This window comes from Calcarisporiella thermophila (genome assembly GCF_041956535.1).
Source record: "Calcarisporiella thermophila strain CBS 279.70 unplaced genomic scaffold VTP21scaffold_1, whole genome shotgun sequence".
In the NCBI taxonomy this organism is placed as follows: Eukaryota; Fungi; Calcarisporiellomycota; class Calcarisporiellomycetes; order Calcarisporiellales; family Calcarisporiellaceae; genus Calcarisporiella; species Calcarisporiella thermophila.
In genome coordinates, this window is record NW_027192191.1 from 1,416,753 (window position 1) to 1,429,022 (window position 12,270).

The following is a 12,270-nucleotide window of genomic DNA, read 5'->3' on the forward strand; positions in this document are numbered from 1 at the left end:
ATTCTATATGACATCGCATAATAATTCACAAATAACGTGGTTAAAGCGCAATTCCACGCTCCGTCCTTCCTCAAGGCCTGTAAGCGGTATTGGCGGTGGATTGGGTAGTCCCTCTGATCTTTCGTCCCCAAATAAAGACCTAGACTGGCTGCGTGATCTCTCTTCCAGCTATGAAGACATCCAGAAGAAGACATATCTGAAATGGATTAATGTCCAACTGAAGCCATTCGGTGATGAAGTCAAATCTATCGAGCACGATCTACGAGATGGCAAACGCCTTCTGAAATTGCTTGAAGTTGTTTGTCAGGAGCCTGTTCCTCGTCCCGAGCGTGGATCGATGCGTATCCATCAAATGGCTAATGTGTCAAAAGCTCTCAACTTCATCGAGAAAAAGCTGGGCGAGCCTTTAAGGAATATCGGAAACGAAGATATCGTCGATGGGAACTTGAAGATCACTCTAGGGTTGATTTGGATTTTGATTTTTCGGCTGCAGATGTCAGGCTTTGCTGATGAAAGAAGTTCGGAAGCTGACAGCTCAGTCCAAGGGGTATAATTTCCTTCTGCTCGGGCTCGCCTTGAGATATTCAATAGTAGTTATTTACTAATTCTTTGGTTGAGTTTAGGATGATTTTAGCGATATCATGTCTCCTACCACGCCAACAAACTCTAATGGGCACCCTTACGAAGTCACCTCTCCAAAGGCCAAGATACAGCGCCCTCCTTCCACCTCCGCACCTACCTCACGCAAGTCTTCCTCTCCCGTCAAGCTTTCATTACCGTCAAAAGACAAGAAGGATGTGAAATCAAAATTGCTTTCCTGGGCCCAGAGGACGCTAAGATCGTACTCCGAACATTTTCCACAGATCCAGGACTTTCATCGATCATGGAAGAATGGACTAGCGTTCTCTGCACTTATTCACAGCTATGATGCTAACCTGATGCCTGATTTCTACGAAATGTGCAAAGAAGAGAAGGATGGGGTTGAGAACAGTGAGGCAGTGGCACGGTGGCGGGAAAGATTGGCGAGGGTTTTTGAAATTGCACAGGAGTCAATGGGAGTACCGCGATTACTAGACCCAGAGGATCTTACGGAAGTAGAAACACCTGATGAGCGTTCAGTGATGACATACGTGTCAGAATTTTATCGTGTTCTCCCAAAGAAGGAGGAGGGGTCGTCTCAGAAAACCACCACTGCAAAGAAATCTTTACGAGCGAAAAACCGGAGAGGTGAAGAAGAGAGATCCAATAGTCAGACACCCTTTCAGATTGTGGAGGAGCTCTCTTCCAACGCACCCAAGGTCTTGGCGGAGATATTGCTGGATGATGAAGAAAGAGAGTTTCCGAAATCTCCGAAATCGCCGCTGGAAAATCTACAAATACAGGCACAGGCAGCCATGAAGCCTCCATCTGGAAAACGGGAAGTGGGCAAGTTACGTCGTGAGACCATGGATATGTTTCAGCGAAAGCCGACAACTGCCACTCGCCCTACAGAGCAGAAACGTATCTCGAGTTTGGATGATACTACTAAGGCACGCTTAAAGGCTGAATTGGAAGGAACTCTGCAGCGTCAGCTAGAGGGCTATCATCCTCTCCTGGGTAAACTATTCCGTAGCGTAGAAGCTTTGTGCAAATGGATCGACCAGCAGTACGAGGCACTTCCCTCCACTCCTTCCATTCTCACGGTGTCTACGCTATCAGATGAAGCAGTCCAAGATCTACAAGAGGCACTTGTACGCATTGAGGAAAACTTACGCCGCCACCAGAGTGTATTCGGAGACTTGCAACAGCTATATGAGGAGCAGATTGTTCCTCTTTTTTTCGGTGATCCCGACAGTGATGACGCTGCCACTACGGCGACCGTTCGTCTATCAGAAGTTCAACGAAAGCATATCGAGGAATCTTACGAATTGGCTTCTACAAAGTGGAACGAACTGGGAAACATAATAGTGCAGTATGATGACAATTTGTCTGCCTTTGAGGTGTTGTTGCCTTTTGTCACGAAGGCAAACTATCTGTCAGAGGAGTGCCGGCAGGTTGCAAAGGCAGTTCGAGATACAATGCGAGTGAATCGTTTATCTCACGAAACCCCTGAGTTGTTTTTTGGCGCTAGTAAGATATCTGAGAGGAGGAACGGCCTTGATCAGATGCGTAGTCAGGCAAATTCGGTGGAAGATGAATTGGTCAAGCTAGAAAAGAATTTGGAAGAAGCCGCTACAACTTTAGCTCATGAGGGTCAAACCCCTGTGGTTCGGCAGCGCTGCCAGGAGGTACGTGAGCTAGGGTTTCCAGAGATGCACGGGGCTTTAGAATGGGCTGAAAAGGTGGTCTCTCTCGATGAGCAAATTGCCGACTATTTACAGCGTGCTGCTCGGATTTGTGACCATATCGCCGGATATAAAGAGAGGGCACAAGATATCGACAAAATCATCTCTGTATATGCTAAAGCCGATAACAAGCTACCCCTCCCTTCTGGAACGAGGCTGGAGCAAGAGGAAAAGGAGATAGAGCGTAGGCTCATTCTTCTCGAGGAGCTCAAGAGGCAAACTACAAATTTTTCAAGGGAGTCTGTTCAAGAATTATCCCAAACCGGCCAAGGGATAGTCGAGATGGTGAAGCGATTATTTATGGCTGAAGACAGTGAATGGACGAAGGAGACTCTTGAAAAAGATGTGGGCGTAGCTTGCGTGCACTTCCAAAATGCAACCATAGATAATGCTATTACTGACCTAAGGCAGCTGATGGAGAAGGTGCAAGAATGGACTACCACCCAGCGGAGTGTTCTTCGATACTTGAAAAATGCTGCTAGCATACGGTCGCAAGTCGACGCAGCGGTTAGCAGTGCTCACGCTATAGAAACCGATGGAGAACGTTTGAGCCAAATTGAGTCGCAAGTACGTCAAGCATTCGCCGATTTGGATGCACTTTGGCGCGCTTCCGATCCTGTTGTGCAACCCTTAGTGCAGCAGAGACATCGAGCTATGGAGATGATATTAGGCAATTCTCTTTCGGAAGTTCTCACAAAGCGTTCTGAGCTCATTATGCGAGACAAGGATAATGTCAGCTCTTCGCTGGCTGAGTTTGACGCCAGTGCAAACTCAATGCTCGACAAGATGAATGCGTTGATGCAAGAATTCCAATTCACAGTTGTAGGTCAATCGTCATCTCTATTTGTGCAAGGCGCAGTTACACCGCCGACCTCTCCAGGATACATGGAGCGCCGGGGAAGCACCGAGAGTACCGAAGAGGACCGAGACCAGAGTACACAACAACGAACCCTGGATGGGTTGACATGCTCGGCTGAAGATGTGGAGCTGTTTCGAGAGAAACTTCGAAACTGTGTTGCTCGGTTGGATCAGTTCATTATTTCAGAGTGGAAGCCATTCCTCGAGCTTTATGCAAAAGCCTTTTCTGGCGCCAAAGAAAACGTCGTTGTTGATGCTCGTCTATCCGTTTTACAAAGGACTTTCGATGAGCTCGAGTCTCTGCGCCAAGCTCGATGCGATGAGCTTGCTTCTCTTGATCATGTGTTTCAGTTTGTGCAGGAGGCGCAGGCCATACAACGAGAGCTTGAGGCAATTCAGGGCAAATTACAGAAGACAGGGGCAACCACCGATGAGAGCTTGCACTCATTAGAGGCTCGTGTGAGTGATACACAAAATCGCATCCGGCTTTTCCACACGAATTTCCCAGATTTACTGGCGACTCTGGCGCCAGATTTAAATGATGAAGGGCAGTCGAAAGCCAGATATGCAAAGGTATAACTGAATATAAGAATGAGGATAAATTGAATACCACTGACACTCCCCATTTTGGATATATATAGCTTTATGAGGCTCTACTACAAAAACAGGAGGCGGTGCAAGCTTGGGTTGAAGAAGTTCGAGTTTGGTTTGTTGAAGCTGAGCGGATTCGTGTATGGCTCGAGGAACGCTCCAAAATTGTGGAATCTCGCCCAAGCATTGATCCACTTGCTCCAGATCTTAATGTTACATATTCCGAGGCAGAGCGGCTCAACTCAGAACATGAGGCTATTGTCCAGGAAGTGGAATCCTTTAATCAGGAAGATATGGCTCGACTTCGAGCGCATGTTAAGGCACTAACTGTCGCCCAAGCCAGAAAGGATTTGAGCCCAGCAGATACCACTACTATCTCGATTACGCTTAGCACCCTTACGATCCTCGACCACCTGACTTACCTATTGCGAAGGCGCACATATGAGCTCACGCTTTTATCTCTGCGTACCCAGTGGGAGGAACAATATGGAAAGGCGGTTAAAACGGTGGAAGTTATCAATAGGAAAATCAAGAGTTTTCTTACTGATAACGGGAGGTGGAGCGCAGGAGATTGTCCCGCTATACCATCACATAATGACTTTGCTTCCGCTCCACAGTTGGATTACAATGAACTAAAGCGTGGCCTCAAAGCACATCAAGAAGCGGCTGTCAAAACCCTATTGGAGATTGAGCGGAGTGTCTCCGAATTTAATCAAAATCTCTTCTCGTCTACCCAGGACGTTTTCCAAGAGTTCGACGAAATGTGTGCAAAAGGTGCGCCTGAGCACCTTGAGTCGCGTCAGACTGCACTAGAAAATCGCTTCGAAATTGCCACGAAACGTGCTGGTTTTGTACGTCAGGCTGTAGAGCAAAAGTTGGCTGTGGCCGACTACACATTCCAAGTGGATGTGCTTGTATGGGACGCAGAGGGATTGCGGGACGATCTTATCGCAGCCGAAAGAAACACTCGCCCTGACGATCTCATTGACTTTTACCAATTGCAGGTAGATCAATATGCGGACAGGGCTAATGAAATAATCTCCATCTTGGGACCAAAGATCCAATATCCGAGCGCTCCCGTTGCTGAGGATGAGGCAGAGAACAAGGTGGTCAATGAAATGATTCGTGAGACGATCGAGGCAAGAAAGCAGAAGTTGCTAGATTTGGGTGAAGAGTTGGAGACAGCATTGAACGCATTAAAGAGGACGCTTTCATTACATAAGCGATTAAAGCAGGTCGTAGAAGAGGTGACAAGGCTCCAGACTTGGCTTGAAAAGAAAGCCACCGAGATCAAAGCTGCTCTAGATCCCAGGATGAACAATTCATCTAATATAGCCGACTCGGAGGTAGATCAGCTAAGAGTTCAACATCAGGACTTTGTGACCGAGTTAAAGGTGTTTGAAGAGAATGAGCTTGCTAATTTTCGGTCCGAAATTGAGTCTCTCTTGGGAGAAATCAGTGCTACTGCGGATTCAACTATAGATGTTTCTCAAATCAAGCCGGCATATGACCGTGTTGGGCAAGACTTCCAGCGCCTTCAAGAAATTCTCCACTCCTATTCACAGGACATCGTATTGCTCCAGCGGCGCCATCAGATTGAATTTGCTTCTCGTTCGGAAGAACTCCTGAGTCGACTTGGTTTGGTACGTAGGGAGGTCGAGGGACTGCAACCCGACTCTGTCGAAGAGGAACACATCGAGCGACTTGAGGTGGAATTTGATCAGTTAGAAAGTGTGGATCTCCGTACGCTACAGGATCTTGTGCGGGGTGATGGGCAAACCACGATGGATGGAAAACCGCGCCCCCGCCTCTCGGAAGAAGATCTTGATGTTATGGAAGAGAAGCTGATTGAAGTCGAGGGAGAATTTGTCGAGCTGCGCCACTTGTTCACCCGGCTAGTACGGGAAGCGAAAAACCACCGTATGAACGTCGCATTCTTCAATAGTGCGGATCGCCTCCGCACTTCGCTTGATGGTGCAATTGAGCGATGGCGGTTAGCTGAATCATCACACGGTTTAATTGTTGGCGATGCATCGGATCGTGAGCATCTTCGTATTATTACTAAAGCTTTGCAGAAGTTGCGCCTCGACTATGCAGAGATCACGGAGGAGCATGATGAGCTATACTCGTACTATGAACTACTCTGTGCACAAGACGAGCTCGACACACTAAATCAAGTACAAAGCCGGCAGGCCGAGCTCGAAGAAAAATGGGAGGAACTGACTTATAAGGCAGATACTGCAGACACTATAGTGTCTAGGGTTGGCCATTGGGTCGAGTATCATACCGCTGTAAGCCGTGTGGAAAATGAAATGTTCAGTGGTTTAACCGAGCGAGTGGAGCGGTTGGCGGCATTGGGATGGGATGCAATCGAGTCAGAGGTGAGAGAACTAAACGAGCGCATCGAAGCAGGAGAAAACATGTTAGCGTCCATCAAACAGGCTGCAGAATCACTTGACGTGGTTGAGGTTGCAATTGATTTGGACGATAAAAATCGTCGTGCATTTTTGCAGCACTATGACCGTGCAATAGCATATGCAAGTGATCTTAGAGAAGCATTCCAGGCGTCGGCTGATTCGGTGTGTAAAGCGTCCCGCATTGCAGCGTTCCGAGCTCAAGCAAACAACATTCGATCTTTGTGTGGACATCAAACTGAGGTGCTGCGTTCACGATGTGAGGAAATAGAACGTTCTCGCTTTTATGCTCTTGATGTCGAGGCCCTAGAGAAAATACTTCGAAATACACAACAAGGCCATGATATGAGTCTCCAAGAATATTCGCGCTGTAAAGACCAAGCAGAGACCCATCTTCGCCCTGCTGTGCAAAATATGGAGGAGAGCTTCACCGGGTCACAGCGGGTTCGTGAAATTTTCGGCCAAGTGCAAACAGCCCTAGCAGATTTCTCTACCGCGCTGGATGCCGAATCGCATCAATTAGAACTCGTGCGTCTCGTACTGGAGCAATGTCGGGAAGCACGTAAGATCCGCAACTGGATGGCCTCGTTCAAGGTGGTAATGCTGGGCATTCAGGTGAGCGCTGCAGATACCAGCGAGAAGGAAATCGATGAGTTGGAGGTGAAGAAAAACGAGTTTGCCCCGCAAATTGAATCCTTTATTGCGCGAAATAATGAAGCACTTCCTTTGCAAGAGGGATCCATTCTTCTGCGCTGTGAAGAGGCTGCGCAGGCAAGAGCAAATCGTGTGCTCGATGAATGGAACGCTCTGCAAGAGCTCCTAGCAGCAATTAGAATTAGTCATGAAAAGTCACGAATGTCGATGGACATATCGCAGCGAGTGAAGGAGCTTCTTGAATGTATTTCCGAATTGAAAGGTCGAGTGCTTGCAGTCCAAATTCAGGGGAACCTCTCGGATGCTACATCGGATGCTGTTAACCGCCTCCCACGTGAAAAGGATGCAATTAAATCGGACAACGAGTTAACGCAGATTGAGACAGAGGTGCGCGAACAATTGCTTCCTAAAGTGGAGTCTTTCGACGCTGTCCTGGTAGAGGCGGTGGAGAAAGACAGCTGCCTTGTACGACAGCGTGCCGAGATTGCCGAAGCTGTTGCTGGTCTTAATGGACTACTTGAGTCTAAGCGGCAGCAGGTTGGAGACGCGCTTAAAATCGGAAAAGCAATGTCGCTTTCAGATGAAGTTGAAAAGCTGCTCTCCAAGCTGTTTGAATTGATCGAAGCCTTTAAACCAAAACTTCGCAACCCTGACTTAATTTTAGTTCAACAGCAGTTGGAGCGCATGGACGGAGAGGCAAGGTTGATAAATTCCTCGATTGAGGAGAAAATGGGAGCCACACGAGAAGCCGCTACTCTCGTTGTGGATGACTGGCGGGTATCGGAGCGGATAGACGAGTTGGATGAGAGATGGGCGGAGGCGCGGCTGATGATACAGGAGTATAGAGATTGGATTCGCAAGGCACGTGGTTCACAGACTCCACCGCGAAGCCCCATCGGGAGATCAAGAAAGACCTCAAGTAATATGTCAACCTCTCCGAGGTCATTGTCCCGCACCCGGCCCACCCGCCCCGCGTCCATTGCAACCGAGGCTGAGCTAGCATTCCGACACACTGGACGTCCCACGAGTTCGGCCTCGCGTCTCTCTACACGACATTCTATGTCGGGACGTGGTAGTCCTTCTCCACCCCCTCCGGCTTCGCGTCGCACCTCCATGAATGTTCGTCGATCTCGTATATTCTTCAAGACCACGCCCAACAAATATGTTGCTGATCCAACCAATGAGCTTGACGTGGAGATCGGAAAGATTGTGAATGAGTGTCCGATTAAGATACATGTAGCAAAGGTGAACGGAGAAGTTGGGAAGTATTGGTTTGGTGAAAAAGATCCCAAGTTGTGCTATTGTCGAATTTTGAGAAGCAAAATGATCATGGTCAGAGTGGGAGGAGGATGGGTAGAATTATCGAAGTGAGTATATAGTACTTTTGCACTTGTTTTGGGATTGGACAATAGCTCAATATGCAATGTTTACCACACTAGGTTCCTTAAAGATCACGGATCAAGGGAAGATCGCCAAGCGCGTGCGTGCACTCTAGTTGATATTAATACCTCATCTACTGTCTCTCCATCATCTTTACTCACGCCAAACTCATCCCAAGCCTCCTCTTCTAGTCAAAATACCGCTGCTCGTTCATTAACGTCTCCACGCATGGCTAGGGCTGTCTCGCCTGGTAGAGTTGAAGGAGATATGTTCTTACATACAGATGAGAATGGTGTGCAGCGAGCAGTTGCGATGAGGAAGGCAGGAGATAGAGAATATACACCAATCGTGAAGCGAAAGCCATTTATGACATAACAAAAATAACCTATATACCTATTATCCCCTTTAATATCTTTGGGCTTTGCAATTACTGGATTTCTTGTAATTTTAACCGATTTTTGAATGACATCCATTTGTTTGTTTGTTTGTTTGTTTTTTGCATATTTTTTAAACAGGATGTTGAATTTTTTTCTCTATTGTTTTGTTAAAATATGTTCATAAAGATGAATAATTTTTTTCCATTTGATTTCTTTTGTGTATGTCGTTTCTTTTGAAGCAAAGAAATGGAATTGCCCTGAAAAATATAAATAGATTCATTAAACACACGAAAAAAGAAATAAAATTATAAAAAAAAAGTCGAAAGATTTTAGAGAAACAAAAAAGTATATGCAGCGAAAGAAATAATCCAAATGAAAAATGTCAAAGCACAATATCAATATCCCTACCTCCTCTGGTTCTAATATCAAAAGAGAGAAAAGTCGTATAAATTTATATAAATTGCCTCCGTTTTAAGCAGATGTATTCATTGAATATATTTAACTCCCAAAATAGAGAGTAAGAACGTTTGCACTAATATTAAAGCCGAAAAGAGATATCAAATAGAGGATACCAAATATAATGACTGGATAGAGGAACATTTCGGTGTGAACAAGGAACGGAAGGGCTAATAAGAGAGTGAAAGACGTGGTAAGCCATCAAACGAAGTGCATAGGCTCATATTTCAAACCTACCATTGTACCCAAGGAAGGTCACATAAAAATAGTATATCACAGCTACGAGATACATTGTATTTCCCACAAAAAGCGATATCCAACCACGTCTAAGCAACAATCCCATGAAAAAGAATTGTATGACATAGAGGATCAGGAACACGGGAAAGAATGCGTTGCAGTGCACATCGAATGCGTATTGCCATTCAACTTCTTGATCCACGCTGTGAGAAGTCACGCGTTGTTTGAGAAAATGATTTGATACAAGCCAGGAGAGGGTTGCGACAATGATTCCCACGATGACAAAGTCAACAAAGACCATATAAAGCATCATGCGGAGAATGCCCACGAAGCCATGGCCATAGACAAGGCCCCATGCAACTGCAGAAACTAAAAACGATAAAATTACGTATAGCAGTTAAAATATAAAATTGAATATTGAATAAATGAATGGAATTAATTACTGCATAGCATGCCAGAGAGTAGAACCACAAACGCCGGATCATCACGCGACCACTGATTTTTTGTCTCTAAATATTTATAAACTTACAGTGAATTTGAAAAGATTTTGGAAAGGCAGGTATAATGCCATACGTTTATGATAATATATGTTGCGATATCTAAAATAAGGTCCATCATTAGTAACTTTACATCTGAAAATGAATATAGGAGATCAGAAATGAACACCTACACTCTCCGCGGGGATAGACATAGATAGGCCATTTGCCACAAGGCATACTAACAAGACGTTTCGAAACACAGGGTTAGCAGATATCAATAAATTTCTTTCATTCTTGTGCAGTCATTAAGAGCACTTATTGCATATTTGGATCTTAGAGGGGCGTGTAAATAAAACAGCGGATGCTGCTTACCTCAAAATCCATGTGAGGGAATCGAAAAAGTCTCCTTAAGAAAAGTGGTAATATACTAGTGGATGTCGATGTCGAAATTTCGGGATGGAAACGCCGGCGCCCACCATATCTCGATCGTGAATTATTGAATGATGAGTGTGCATCTGTCCGAGGTGCAGTAGTAGGGAGAATCGCCATTTTATTTTCACAAGATGTTCACAGATCTTTGGATAGGAGTCTAGACTATAGAAAAGAAACTGCGCCTACTTAATTTTGAACTTTATTTTTGTTGCAATTGCTCTAGGGCTCTATTGCACTCATAATTTGAAAACTCCATAACTTCTGTCTCAATGCGCATAAGCGCTGCGGCAGCAGCGATATCACTTTTTGGTATTGGATACCTTATCAAATATCTTTTACACCTAACTACCTTTTGTGACACGCTGCTAAGTGGTATCCCGGCACAGGTAACAATTATCTCATAATTCATCAAACAATGTCTTATTGAGCAATGAAATTTCTCTCTACAATTTTCTACTTTACTGCTTTACTAAAATCATCTCAATGTTTGATTTTAAAATTGAATTCTACTAGGGTTTCTTTTTCTTGTCACTCATTCTCTTGACCATAGTATTTTTCCTCATTCTGCTCCCCCTAGAAAGAATAGCCGATTATGAGGCACGGCAGGTAAATCCAGCAGCAAAAATTATATTAAAGGGACTCTTGTTCTACTCGTTTTACAATTAACGCTTGTTTTTCTGCAACAACAGAACAATAAATATACCTATCGCACTTCGGCTAGGGAGCATTTGCAACGCCGTGGAAGCTTCTAGTATGCAGACATGAAGGAATATATGCAATGCTTGGTTGGTCGCTTGCTATTTTTCCGATTTTTTTGTATATTTTATTAATCACGTATTTTCCTCGATACATTTTTCGATATTAATTCTTTCCTTGCCATATTACTAGAATCAATAAAGACATACTTTTATACAAAAATGTGACTGTTTTTCTGTAAAATTAAAAGTCTGCAAATTAGTTGGTTTTATCTTGGCATAAGCTGATCGAATATAAAATTCTTCAACACTATGGGTATTAGATGGCTTCCCTTGGAATCCAATCCACAGGTATAAATAATAATTAGAAATGTGTTTGATTTTGATGTAATCAGATTTATTAATGGCTTGACGCGCTTTTCTCCAGGTTATGAACGAGGTAGATTTTTGATTTTAAAAAGTGTCGTTTTAATTCATATTTATCGTGAATTTTTTTTCCAATAGTATGTCTATAAACTAGGCATCTCGAAAGAATGGGCTTACACTGATATCTGGGGTTGGCCTTTCTAATAGTAGATATGTTTCATCTCATTTAATTCTATCTTGTACATTCAATAATCGTAGGGCTTGACGAGGAACTGCTTGACCTCCTTCCCCAGCCAGTGATTGCGGTGATTATGCTTTTTCCTGTAACCGAGAAATATTTAGCCTATAGACGCCAGGAAGATGAGCGCATAGGACAGCAGGCTAGCGCTTTAAGCCACGACATCGTGTTTTTCAAGCAAACCATTAGTAATGCTTGTGGGACAATGGGGCTGTTGCATTCGATAGCAAATAATGATAATGTGCTAGGAATAGGTAGTTTAATTACGTTTTGTATTGAAGAATGTAGGTCAGATGTAACATGTTTTTCATTTCATAGAGGAAGGAAGTCCCTTAGATAATATTCTAAAAAAGTGTAAAACTCTGACCCCTGAGGAGCGCGCCAAAGCTCTTGAAGAAGACGACGAGTTAGCACAAGTGCACATGGAGAGTGCTCAAGAAGGTCAAACTAAAGTAAGTTGATTAATTTTGTGAATTTTTTTAATATGAGATTACTGAGCGTCGAACTCTCTCTTAGCCTCCAAACATTGAAGATGAAGTCGATCTTCATTTTGTATGTTTTGTCGAAAAGGACGGACATATTTTTGAGCTCGATGGGGCACGACCGGGACCAATCGACCATGGAGAGTGCACTGATCTACTCCATGGTTCTGTAAAAGTAGTTCGCGAATATATTGAGCGTGATCCAGAACGACACCAGTTCACTCTCATTGCGCTAGCACCAAACCAAGAACTTTAGATGATTAAGGAAACTATTTCTACGAAATAAT

The 12,270-nt window shown here is 44.4% G+C and overlaps 4 protein-coding genes across 4 annotated transcripts; 3 read left to right on the forward strand and 1 right to left on the reverse strand.

Annotated features, from left to right (window-relative positions):
- Window positions 1-7: 7 nt before the first annotated feature.
- VTP21DRAFT_609 (uncharacterized protein) lies at window positions 8-8,596 on the forward strand (the record flags this gene model as incomplete). The annotated part of the gene is made up of 4 exons (XM_069396682.1): window positions 8-547; window positions 624-3,755; window positions 3,824-8,208; window positions 8,281-8,596. 4 exons carry the CDS (start codon window positions 8-10, stop codon window positions 8,594-8,596), a joined length of 8,373 nt encoding a protein of 2,790 aa, XP_069256988.1.
- A 500-nt stretch (window positions 8,597-9,096) lies between these two features.
- VTP21DRAFT_610 (uncharacterized protein) lies at window positions 9,097-10,319 on the reverse strand (the record flags this gene model as incomplete). The annotated part of the gene is made up of 6 exons (XM_069396694.1): window positions 9,097-9,224; window positions 9,292-9,660; window positions 9,735-9,800; window positions 9,865-9,890; window positions 9,962-10,008; window positions 10,143-10,319. The coding sequence occupies 6 exons, from the start codon at window positions 10,317-10,319 to the stop codon at window positions 9,097-9,099; spliced, it is 813 nt and encodes a 270-aa protein (XP_069256989.1).
- Window positions 10,320-10,471: 152 nt separating this feature from the next.
- VTP21DRAFT_611 (uncharacterized protein) lies at window positions 10,472-10,954 on the forward strand (the record flags this gene model as incomplete). Its single annotated transcript, XM_069396705.1, has 3 exons — window positions 10,472-10,588; window positions 10,716-10,808; window positions 10,892-10,954. 3 exons carry the CDS (start codon window positions 10,472-10,474, stop codon window positions 10,952-10,954), a joined length of 273 nt encoding a protein of 90 aa, XP_069256990.1.
- A 255-nt stretch (window positions 10,955-11,209) lies between these two features.
- On the forward strand, window positions 11,210-12,239 carry VTP21DRAFT_612 (uncharacterized protein; the record flags this gene model as incomplete). The annotated part of the gene is made up of 6 exons (XM_069396716.1): window positions 11,210-11,248; window positions 11,325-11,336; window positions 11,402-11,453; window positions 11,522-11,755; window positions 11,820-11,953; window positions 12,018-12,239. 6 exons carry the CDS (start codon window positions 11,210-11,212, stop codon window positions 12,237-12,239), a joined length of 693 nt encoding a protein of 230 aa, XP_069256991.1.
- Window positions 12,240-12,270: the final 31 nt, after the last annotated feature.